Below are 13,036 nucleotides of genomic sequence, written 5' to 3' on the forward strand. Positions count from 1 at the left end.
TGAGAGCTAGGGTGAGATTTTCCATTTATGGTATCATGTGGAGTATGTTGGATTCTTAGATTAGGGATGCTCAACACTCCTACCACGGACGGTGCCGAAGTTTAATTCATCCTAATGAAAGACCTGACTTTGGGAGTGTGTTTGGCCAGTTGGAGACCCTGGAGGGCTAGCCCAGCATTCTCCATGCCACCTTTCCTTACAGTGCACCTCCTTCCTGAAGACTGTCTTCGAATGTGCAAATCCCCCAGCTAGAATGTACACATCCTGTACTAGACGCAGGCTACTTGAAGACCATATGGTGTGATGGGAAGACTGCAGAGTCTGGGGACACACGTATTTGAATTAAAATTTAGCTTCTACACTTACAGGTCATGAGAGATTGGAAAATTATGTGTTTGACTTTGTCAGGTTAATAACTGTGAAAAAGCACCAACCTCAGTGCCTGCTTCATCGTATGTGTTAGGGCTTTCCCCTGACTCCTTGTCTATGGACTATCTTCCTTCTACATGGCTTTGCATTTAGAGCTCCAAATGATACCTATTTATTTGTTTTTAAGAAGAGACAGGTAATTTAACACATGTATTTTGTAGAACACATCCATGAAAAGATGCCTGTCACATACAACCAGCTTTGTGCTAAGCCTGATTCTGTAGTATCCTTGGAACCAAGATCACATGCCTGAGAGGGTTTTTAGAAGCACACATTGTATTTGATGAATAAAGGAATACTCTCCTGAGCAACTTGAAAACTGTGATGGTTAACATTGGTTGCCAACTGACAATTAACATGGGCTCTACAACCACCTAGGAGATAACACTTTAAGCACATCTGTGAGAGATCATTTAGACTCAGGTTAGCCTTTGACAATGTCTCTGAGGTTAGTTGCTGTAGGTGGGACCATTCTTCTAGATGGGGATGCTGGACTGCGTTACAGGATGAGTACTGGCATTCACCAGTCTTTGTTTCTTGACTGTTGATGGAACTTGACCAGTTGCCTCAAGATGCCCTGTTGTGACTTCTCTGCTATGATGGGCCTTGAATGATGAACCTAAAGAGTGGCTTCGGGTACTTTATCATAGCAACTGTAAAAGTAACGATGTATAAAATATGTGTTTCTATGAGTGAGGTGGCATCAATACACACAAAACAGCCAGTGGTTGTGAAGAGCCAGGGATGGTAGAGGAAGTGGCCTTTTGGGCTTAGGCTCTGGAGAATTTGTTGCCAAGCAGTCATAAAACCAGCCTTGGAAGTCAGGTTACATTCATATGTATATGTAAAGTGTATTTTTAGATGACTGGGTTGGCATTGGTCTACAGAACTTCCTCCTATGGAGGAAGTGTTCTGTACCTGTGCACTCCAGGATAACTTAAAATGAAGCTAGCATGAGTGAAGAGTTAAAAGTTTTACTTTAAAATTTTAACTTTTTATTCATTGATTTGATAATTATTCCCATGTATAAGAGGTGGAAACTGTTTTTTATTGAATTTGAGACTGATAAGGACAACAATATGTGGGAGAGTAAGTTTTTTTTTTCTTCCCTTTTTTTAAAATTTAAATTTGAAACAAGCTTGTTTTACAAGTTAATCCAAGTTTCCTTGCCTTCCCTACCTCCCCTGTTACTACCCCCACCCCCAGCTGTCAGTCTGGGGTCCATGAGCCCCCCCTGTACAGGTCAGCTGTTTCTTGGGTCCAATTAATTGGAAAATCTTTTCCCAATCCTTAACTCTGAGGTAACGTCTGTCTTTGAAGTTGAGGTGTATTTCTTGTATGCAGCAGAAGGATGGATTCTGACTTTGTATCCATTTTGTTAGCCTGTGTCTTTTTATAGGCGAGTTAAGACCATTAATATTGAGGGATATTAATGACCATTTATTGTTAATTCTTGTTTGTTTTGAATTTGTTATTGGTGGTATTGTTTGTGAATTTCCCCCCTTATTTTCTTTTGGCTGTTGGTTGCTTTGTGGGTGTAGTTAACTTCCTTGGGTTGGAGTTTTACTTCTAGAACTTTCTGTAGGGCTGGATTAGTTGATAAGTATTGTTTAAATCTGGTTTTGTCATGGAATATCTTGGTTTCTCCATTTATAGTAATTGAAATCTTTGCTGGATATAGTAGTCTAGGCTGGCATCTGTGGTCTCTTAGTGTTGGTAGAACATCTATCCAGGACCTTCTGGCCTTCAGAATTTCCATGAAGAAGTCATGTGTAATTCTGATAGGTTTGCCTTTATATGTTATTTGGCCTTTTTCCTTTGCTGCTCTTAATATTCTTTCTGTATTCCCTATGTTTTGCGTTTTGATTATTATGTGGCAAGGGGACTTTTTTTGTGGTCCATTCTATATGGTGTTCTGTAAGCATCTTGTACTTTCATTGGCATGTCATTCTTTAGTTGGGAAAGTTTTCTTCTATGATTTTGTTGAATGTGTTTTCTGCATCTTTGAGTTGTGTTTCTTCACCTTCTTCTATACCTATTATTCTTAGGTTTGGCCTTTTCACGGTGTCCCATATTTCCTGGATATTTTGTGTTAGGGATTTGTTGGACTTAAGATTGTCTTTGGTTGATGAATCTATTTCTCCTAGTGTATCTTCAACGCTGGAGATCCTCTCTTCCATCTCTTGTATTTTGTTAGTTATGCTTGTATCTGTAGTTCCTGATCATTTATCTAACTCTTCTATTTCCATTTTCCCAGACTCTGTGTGTGTGTGTGTGTGTGTGTGTGTGTGTGTGTGTGTGTGTGTGTGTGAAGCCTAGCAATGTTTGAATTGTTTCTTGTAATTTTTGGTTTGTCATTTCCTCCTTTTCTTGAATATGTTTGTTTGTTTGTTTCTTCCATTTCTTTAAGGGATTTTCTACTTACGTCTTTGAGGGTGTCTAGCATCATCCGAAAGTTGTTTTTAGGGCCATTCTCTTTGGCTTCATCTGTGTTGGGATGTTCAGGTCTGCTGGTGTGGAGTCCCTAGACTCCGATGGCATCATATTGATTGTTCTATTGTTGACTGTGTTCTTATACTGTCATCTACCCATCCTTTCTTCTAGTGCTTATTGATGGGGTCTTTCCCTCTCCTGGTGGGTACAGGACCAAAGTTCTCTTCTGGTGGGTACAAGTATTCTGATGGCTTTTCTCTTCCAGTGGGAGGAGGTGGGATTAGGATGTTGGCAGACTCTGGATGGGTTGGTCTGCTAGGATGGGCTACTCCATACACAGTTCCCAGTCCTCAGCAGGCTCTGAGCAGGGTGCTGGAAGGCAGGCTCCTCCTGTGGGTGAGGTGGGACTAGGACACTGGCAGACTCTGGATAGGCCGGTCCTCCAGGACAGGTTCCCTTCTGCAGTCTCCAGTCCTCCAAGCTTCTGTTTTTATGGTCATCAGTTTTTTTTCCTGGCTCACAGGTTCTGGGAAAATGTAGGATTTGGCAATGTAGGATTTCTGGCTATCTTTTTGGAACACTCTAGAATGGCTGACACCTTAAGGTATTAGGGAAATGCCACAGTCTGCTGTGGGGTTTCTGTGAAGATAGGAGCAGGTCTAGAAGAAGGACTTTGGAAAGTGGTACCGAGGGAGCCTGGGGTGTGCAAGGAATGATGTGAGAAAGATGTGTGGTGTGAGTCTGATTGCTGTATTCTAATCCTACCTTGTAGTCTTGGCTCCCTTGAAAAGTTTAATCAGGAAACCCACAAGCTCACTGTAAAAACTGCCCTTGATGCTACAGAACTCACCCTTATCTGCTGAATGCAAGACATTATTAGTTGGATGTTTCTTTGATTATCTAAGAATTAGAGGTAGGACCCACAACTGAATATTAGGTAGAGCTTGAGGAATCCCTCAGAAGAGGGGAAGGAAAGACTGTAGGAGCCAGACTGGTCAAGGTCACCATAAGAACATGGCCCACAGAATCAGCTAACCAGGGCTCACTGGGGCTCACAGAGACTGAACGGACAAACAGGGAGCCTGCTTGGGACCTACGTCCTCTGTATATGTGGTATGGTTGTGTAGCTTGGTGATCTTGTGGTACTTCTAAGAGTGGGAATGGGGGCTGTCTCTGCATCTTTTACCTGTTTTTGGGACCCTTTTCCTTTTACTGGGTAGCTTTGTCCAGCCTTGATATGAAGGCTGATATAGTCTTATTGTAACTTGTTATACTGTGTTTGGTTGACATTCCTGGGAGGCCTGCTCTTTCTGAAGGAAGACAGATGTGGAGTGGATCTGGGGAAGAGGTGTGTGCCTGTATGTGTGTGTGTGTGTGTGTGTGTGTGTGTGTGTGTGTTTGTGTTTGTGTATGTGTGTTTGTGTTTGTGTGTGTGTGTGTGTGTGTGTGGTACTAGGAGGAGAGTAGAGGAGGGGATATATGAGAGAATAATAAAGGATAAAAAAAAAAGGAACAAACAGAATCATAGGTAGGAGAGCCACCTTAGCTCCTTGTCATTGTTCCCTAAACAGTACAGTATAAGAGCTATCTATTTAACATTTATCTTATATACATATCTAGAGATGAGGTACAACACACTGGAGTGTGTAATGGGTTATGGTAGGACAGCATTCTACAGGACGAATATTCTTTTATGTCCCCAGCATCTGCAGTCCTGGAGCAAAGCCTCCACACACACTGGGGATAACTATATTTTTCAGAGGTTTGTTATTTACTTAGTGCTTTTTCCCTCCACACTTGTATTTTGATTTTACTACAGTGGCTGCATCTTGTTTTTATGAAAAGAAAATAAGAAAAAAGTTAATTCAAATGAAAAAAAAAATAAGATTTGTGCTTAGGAAGCGTCATTTAGAAGTTAAAATAGGGGGTGGCTGTGGAGTAGATATTTTGAATAGTCATAGTGTCTGTTCTTAGGCTGTGTTCTGGACCACACTCACCAAGACCTTTTAGAGCAGCTAACATTACAGGAGAAGAGGCACAAGAGCCTTGTGCTCAAGTCCTACGAAGACAACCCTGGAGATCTGGGGGGTGGTGGTGGCTCACGTCTTTATCCTGTCCTGTATTGCGGTCAGTTGACTCCTGCCTAGAAGCAGCGTTTCTCAGTGTACCCCATGGAATGCCTATGCCATGGATCTTCAACTGCATAATTGTGATTCTTTCATTAGTCATAGACAGCAGCTACACTTTTTCAAGGGAAAAAACATGCCTACAGTGTTGCATTTGTGAGCACTTCCAGGGGGGTGTTTTCTTTGGGAATTCCTTTTCTGAACGCGACAGGGTCAGGTGCCCAGTGACCCACATAGGAAAACATTGTGGGTCCGAAGTACTGTGCATGGCTGCACAGGTGCTTAAGAGCAAAGCACGCTCTTTTTCTCTCTCCACCACGCCCCTTCTGGCGTTCGTATCGGGTTTTAGCACATGTTTGCAAAGTTGCCTGGAATTCAGTTGGAACAGGCACTCAGCTAGAGGAGCTGCAGCCAGGGTTTCCTTGGGATGAACAGAGGCTGGGAGGTATGAGTGGGCTGAGCTCAGCACTCCCCTCTGCGCAGGTGACTGTGAAGGTGCAGGGGAGTTCGTTCTGTTCCCTGCACGTGGCTGGTACAGCTGGTCACAGCTGGCTTTCTGTTCCCTTTGATCCTCCTTGAGCACCCTTCACTGAGTCTCTTGATAAAGTTCTTTAGAGAATTGCTTTTCAGATTGACTCCTTCTCTGGGAAGATAAATTCCCAGGAAACCCATATACCTGTCAATCACCGCTCTTAGCGCTCTCTCTGCCTTATGAGCTGTTTTTGTGCAGCCTGACTGTCATGGGAAGTGGCAGTTATGGAGCTGTTCATTCCTCTATCAAAGCTCCTTGGAAGTGTGATTCCAGGTCATCAGGGTCTTCTCTGCCTAGTGGCGTGGCCAGCCCTGGGCTGCCCACTGAGCTTTCCTGTCCAGCCTCTGAGTTTTTTGAAACTATGAAGCTACGCTGCCTGTGAGTGAGGAGTGGGTAGTCTTTTATTTGGTAAACAACAACATTGCTGGCAATGGCAGTGACCACATCTCCAAGCCGGCAGCATGCAGACCAAGGCAGTGAGCACAGTTCTCAGTGCAGGCGGTAAAATAGCCGCCGCCATCTTTGATAACCATGGCAGAAACAATCTTGGTCACTTAGGAGCTAGGTGACTATCAGCATGCCTTCAACCTTTGCCAGTTCATCTCCTGATCCATAGACACTACTGAGCTCCCAGCAGGACTGACACAGAGCCTGATATAGGGCCTGGGAGCACAGGAGGTCATTTGGTTGGTGAATTAAGGTCAAAGTCATATAGTGAAAAGACCCTGGGCCTTGCCTTTTCCATTATTACTTGAACAGATTTCTCATGCCTTCTGCATTTCAGCCTCCTCATCTGTAAAAGTTAACAGTGATAGAACATATCTCCCAGGCTAATATTGGCTACATATAATATATGTAAAAGCTTCCAGGAGCTCTTTAGAGTAGCCTTTTTTTATTTTATTTTCCAAAAGACTGTAACTTTTTTTTACTGGACCTTATAGCCGAGTTAAGAATACAACTTGAGGTCATCTAAGATTTACCTGATATTCTGCTGTGTTCTCAGCCAGTTTAACTTATCTCTAAGAGAACAGTGTAACAACCAATCTTACTTGCCTTGAATTTCCCATGTAATCTGCTTTTACAACTTAAGCTAATGGACAGCTTTATCCTTAAATTATCCATGCTCCTGGCCCAGAGAGCAATGCATGTGTGCCATGATAATCATTTGTTCAAAACAGCGAATCTTATACAACAAATATCTGCAATAAAAGTTGGAAGCAGATTACAGAGATTTGGCAGAGCCATGCTTGCAGTATTGAATGTTTTAGGGTAGTTGAAGCAAATAACTTAATTCCCTGCAAAACTGTTAAAAATTTCTATAAAGTATCCCTCATCCCTTCATCATACGATGCTGATTAATAAATACACAGCAAAGCCCTTTGCCAGGAACACTTAGGCATCAGGTAGGCATAGATAGGTACACATACAGCAATAGTGACAGTCACAGAGATAGCACACAGATGCAAATGCAGACAGGCCAGTAACTATAATGGCAGACAGATGAAAGACACAGGGAGAAAAGTGGAGAATTCAAACTTGGTCTCGCTCTTGGTTAAATCAATCCAAGGGGGAAGTGCTGACCTTTCTTTCCTTAAACACTGATGCATTTGGTGTCACTGAGGCCTCAGTCTTTAATGCATTTACCTGATGCAGGTGTCCATAAAAATCACTTGAAGCTTGTGCTTTTAGATCACCATTGGTCCTGGTCTGAATCACTACACTAAATCTTTGTTTTCCTATTCATTAAGAACTAAGTGATACTTTATGAGACCATTGAATGGGTTATGGGGAGAGTGTGGGGGCTCTTCAAGGACTCAATGAGTAGGCAGTGAGGATGTCCATCCAGGAAGGATGCTTACCCATGGGAGAATGTTCATCTATGGGAGGATGCTCATTCATGGAAGGATACTCATCCAGGGAGGATGCTTATTTAGGGAGGATGTTCAATCAGGAAAGATGTTCATCCAAGGAGGATGCTCACTAACAACTGTTCATCTAGGGGGAATGCTGATCATCAGTGGAAGGATGCTCACCTATGGGAGGATGTCTGCTCACAGGTGGATTGTCCCCCATGAGAATATGCTAGTTCATTGGAGGACAAATATCCAAACTTTTCCATTGGAGGGTCCCTTAAACATCAAGCACAAATTGGAATTCACACAAGATCGAGACAATCATTGCTTTTCCCTAAAGTGCGAACTAGGAGTGTTTGAAGTCATGATGAAAGGAGGAGGTAAAGCTACATTGATTAGGCCCCACCATGCGCCAGCTTTATACTCTGTGTCACTAACACCTCTCAGAAGTCGAATAAGGAAAGAGGCATCAGTTCCATTGTGCTGGTAAAGAATAAGAGAAGATGCCCTTCTGGAGAGGAATACGAACAGTGACTGTAGTGGGGTGTGTGTCCCGAGTGGAAGGGAACACAAGGAACATTTCCAGGTGGATGGGATATGCCGTCTTTCTAACGGGTGGTAGTTTCCCAGATGCACCTATTTATCAAAACTAAAATAATACCAGTGAACACACCTGCAATTCCAGCACTCTGGAGGCTGAGGCAGGAGGATTGTGAGCTCAAGTCAGCCTGTACTACACTGTGATATCTTATTTTAGCCGTGTTCCCTGCAAACAAGTATTTACATTCTGTGATTTTCCCAGTATTTATGTAATGCAGAAATTATTTGCTTCATCTTACTGATGGACTGATAAGAAGAAAGGAATTAATTGAAGCAGTCTCTCTATTGACCAATTCTCTCATCACACAAGGGAAATGGGATGGGGAGTAACTACACTAGACTCAATCAGTGGCATCTGTGTGGAGAACTCTCTCAGATCCCTCTAAATCACAGTCCACCTCATGCAGAATAAAACCAAACTTTTCCCTTGTCTCACAGGTAAGAGTGACCAATAGAGGTAGTTCCACAATGGATCACTCTTCAACCGTCAAGAGAAATTGCATACATTGAACGTGGCCAAATCTCTCAAATACAATTTTCCACATAAGAATATAGACCAAACAAACAAACAAACAAACAAACAAACAAAACGTAATATAGGTTCCACTTACATTAAATATAGAATAGGCAAATTAATATATGGAGTTAGAATAGTGATTGCTCTTGGGGAAATGATGATAGAAACGATTACAGGGTGCCCCTGGGACATTAGTCATGTTTTATTACTGGTCTGCATGCTTGCTAGATTGTTCAATCAACCCATGTACCTAAAAATAGTGCTATAAACTATGCAAATAGTTACAGCATAGGTTCTGAGTTGCACAACTGTGTACTGGGTCATGGTCCCTCTGCAGTTGTGCATCTCTTTAGTTTTTCCCAGAAATTGGTTGTCCCAAATGAGACCCAGGCTGGTTCCTGTCATGGAGAGGGATTCTGGGTTTATCACCAACAGGGGTACCTTCCGATTATGGCAGAAGTACTGCCCCTACTTACTCAGGGTTCTGCACGGAGCCCCCCACACAATGGAATCTCTCAGGGACGGTTTTCCAGTCTTTAGCCATCTTCACCATGGCACCTGCATCAAGGACACCATAGCCAAAGAGGTGATTAAATTCCAGGCCAACTCCATTTCGTCGCCACTGATGGACCTCATCGTGAAGTTGGTTCCGCTTGGAGGTGAGCACGGTCAGATGTTGCATGTCTCTCCAGGTCAGATCCAAGCTGGTCACAGGAGGCAGAGAGTAGAGCAATGATGTACCAGTGAGAAGGGAAGAGACACAATGACTAAGGTGAGTAACACTCAGGACATGTCCCCTTAGGAGAATTTGGAACATCTAACTTATAAGTTATAACTTATAACTCAAGGAAGGTGTTCATGCACTATCTAGAACCATTGTATATGTGAATTAAAGTATTGTTGCTGTTATTATTTTTAAAATGTATTTCAAAAGAGCATTTAGCACATAGATTGGGGTGTCTAAGATGGAAAAGATTGGTAATACCAAGTGTTGTCCAAGATGTGGAACAAAAGCAACTCATTGACTTTGCTGATATGTGTATAAATCATTGAAAAACAATTAGGCTGTATTTACTAAGGTTGTCCAGGTGGCTGACAGGGCTGTCCTAGTAATCCCATTCTTAGATATGTATCTGGCAAAATATGTTCATGTTCAGCAGATGTGTACGTAGACCTAGATTGTGGTTCTTATAAACATTAATCTTAGTAGAGTGAATTTTTTGAGGCATAACTTGTGGAATGTGGACTACTGTACCAAAATGAAAATGAATGAATTGTGATTATTTCTAGTAATATGTAGAAATACCCCCCCCCTTTTTTTGAGTCAGGGTCTCATGTAAGTCAGATTGACTTCAAATTCTTTATGCAGCTGATGACGACTGAACTCTTGATTGTCCTGCATTTACCCACTGAGTACTCAGGTTATAGGCATCATTATGCAGTACTGGGGTTTGAACTCAGGGACTTGTGGATGCTTGGCAAGTACTGTACCTACTGAGCTGCCTCCCCGGCCTGCGACAGATGTGACAGACGAATCTTACGAACATGACACTGAACTGAAGACTTGAGGCAGAAAAAAAGAATGATTTGGCTGAGATATGGTTGAATGTATCCATTAGAGATTGTGTGTTGAGAGCTTGGTCCCCAGTGGATCATTGCTGGAAGATGGCAGAAGCTTTACGAGGATTTGTGGGAGGGGAGAGGGTGAATGGGGCACTGCTCTCTGGAAGCATTGATAGAATTCTTGGGGCTCTGGGTAGTTCTGGAGAGAGGTGGTTATTAAAGAGCAAGCCCAGCCCTTCCCCATTCTTTGGTTTCCTGTTTAGTCATGTGAGTCCTTCCTCAACACTTGGTCCTGCCATGACCAGAGTGACCTTCATGAGAGGCAAAAATAAAGGGACACTTGGTCTTGGTCTTTCAGTTCCAAATTGTGAGCTATATAAAACTGCTTTTCTTCATTAAGTTCCCAGCATCAGGTATTTTATTATAGCAAGGGAAAATGAACTAATACAGAGAAATACTACATGATCCCATTTGTTTAAAGAACAAAGATAGAAACAACTCACTTATGCTGATGGGAATTGGGTTAGGGGAATGAGGGGTACCCTATCTAGTGTTTGCAGTGCACGATTCTTAATCTGGGTGCTCACTACCTGGTGTCCTCAATGTCTGAAATGGGGCTGTCACTTTGAGGCAGGAACAGAACCTTCAACATATTTATATGTCCAAGTCACAAGACAGCCCCTTGACAATGTTCAGTATTGTCTTTGGAAACCAATGTCCAAGATTGCTTAGTGTTGGTTCTTTAAAAGTGCAAGTCACAACTTATTTGTGAGCTAGGAAAACAAGTTGCTGCATAGGCAAGCTGCCTGGGCTGCAGGTTAAAAATCTCGGGCATTTGAGAGCCCTCCGCTCAGTCCACCTCACAGACAAATTAAATCATAGTCTCTGGGTATGAGAAGTTGCTGCTGGGAATTGTGGACATTCCCAGGGTATTCTAACAGACAGGACCAAGATGAGTGGAAGGTGACTGAAGTTTGAGATCAGCTTGGGACTGTTTCAAAAATTAATAATCATTAATTGACAAAATAGATTAGAATAGAAAAGAGAGACAGTGGACAGATGTAAAATGATATTAGTGTTTCCATGAAACTTTCGGGGTTGATGTTGGGATGTAGTGCAGAATTAGCTTTTTACTGAGATTCATGGTTGGTGGAGGGAGGCAGGGAGGCAACCCTGTGAACTATTGTTCTCTTGGATTGGATGGATGGAGAAGCCATCCAATCAGAAGGACAGGGATTCTTTTCAGGAGTCAAACAATCAAAAGGACAAGGAATGATGTCATTCATTTGGTAAAATTTTCACACATTTCAAGTTCATTGGTTTGAAACTCTATATCAGAGCCAAAGTGCTCTGGGAAGCCAAGCCCTCCCCAAACACTGAACTGCAACTTTGAGGGAGAAGATTCCAAGGCAGGCCAATGTGTTTGGGATGTTTCTGAGCGAAGCTTGTTGTAGCTAACTTTCTAGGTTTGCTAGAATGGGATTCTGAGTTGACAAATCCCAGAAGTGTTGACAAATGAGAATCCGTGGGACCCAGAGGCTGGCCAGCAGGTGGAGAGCTTTCATGTCCATCTTACAAAGGTGTTGTGCCTGGGGGGGAGCACCTCACATGCTCCCCTGAAGGTTTCCTCATGAGTGGGCTGGTGGGGCTGGGGCAGAACAGAGAACTTATCACTTCTGCTATAAATGAGAACAGTCTAGACTCATCTAACTCTCTGTGAGGCATTGTCTTGGCTAGGTGTTATGCACATGAGTGAAGTAAAATTGGGTTCCTCCTAATTGGCTCTCTGAGAAGTTTTCAGAATTGATAAAATATACTGTTCTATAAAATAGATGTTTCACTAACTTGCCCTAGGTTTTAACCCTACTGTATCAGCCCAAGACTCATAGGCAATAGCTATTAAATGATAGCAAAGTAAAATTGAAGAATATCTGCACTGTTGAAGGCTATTGTGTTGGAGGATATACAATAACTAACATGACACATTCTTCACTGTTCTATGTAACAGTTGGGTTAGTAGGTCACATGTATTTGAAAAGGTACAGCACATGACATATTCCATACATGTCTCTTGAGTCTATCACATCCAGGCACTAGACCAATCATTTAGCATTGTCATAGGAAATTCATTATCTGCAGAGTATGTATAGCTTAGGGGGAAGGTGGGCAACTCAGTATTGAAACAGTGAAAGCTGCCATGCTACATCAGTGCAGGCTGCTGCAGGAGCCATCAGTGTAGGCCCTGGGATGTCCCAGAGAGTTTCACCATGGTCCTCAAGCCTCCCAATGCAGAACCCTTTGGGCACTAGTGTCAAATGTAGGTCCTCAGATCTTTTGAATCAGCATTTGGGAAGCTATGAGCATGAGAATTAGGAGTAAATGATGTCCCAGATGCCTCCTGCATATGCTCATCATAGAGACCATGGGCTTAAGATGGCGCTTTTGGTCTTGACAGCATCTTTTAATCATCGGGGGTGGTAAAAAGAACATGTCAGGGCAGATAGGTTTGAATCTCATGGGCTTGCTACTGAGTCAATGCTGGCCCCACCTCTTCCAGGGCCAGTTGTCAGGCTGAGAGAAACTCCAGCTTTAGACCCAAACACCCAAGGGAGTACATCCCATTGTGTGAATTTGGGTAAATTACTTCAAATCTGAGTCCCAGCTTCAGGCCTTTGCAAAGGGGAAGAGGTCTTGAAAGTTTGTTGAGGGCTAAATGTAGATTATATGTGTAATACAGGTCATATGTACAAAGTATCACATACAATGTGGCCATTGAAGAGCTTGCTAGCAGTAACTGAAGATAGAAAAAAAATAGCTAAGGTACTGACAATGACATTTATCATGTCATTTGAACCTTGGGGATGGCCTGGTTTTTGAATAATTTGAAGATGTAACAGAAATCAGGACAGGATATTGCCCACATGGGCACTGGATAATACCATGAGTTGTCTTTTTCCTTTCCTTTCTTCTTTATTCCTCTTTC

The 13,036-nt window shown here is 42.6% G+C and overlaps 1 protein-coding gene across 1 annotated transcript in view; it reads right to left on the reverse strand.

Annotated features, from left to right (window-relative positions):
- Pcsk2 (proprotein convertase subtilisin/kexin type 2) overlaps positions 1 to 13,036 on the reverse strand; it is a 240,671-nt gene that overhangs the window by 2,170 nt on the left and 225,465 nt on the right. Inside the window, exon 11 of the mRNA XM_051183273.1 lies at positions 8,967 to 9,194. Within this exon, the coding sequence (XP_051039230.1) occupies positions 8,967 to 9,194 (228 nt within the window). The remainder of the gene's footprint in view (positions 1 to 8,966; positions 9,195 to 13,036) is intronic.

Source organism: Phodopus roborovskii, unplaced genomic scaffold, assembly GCF_943737965.1.
Source record: "Phodopus roborovskii unplaced genomic scaffold, PHOROB, whole genome shotgun sequence".
Taxonomy (NCBI): Eukaryota; Metazoa; Chordata; class Mammalia; order Rodentia; family Cricetidae; genus Phodopus; species Phodopus roborovskii.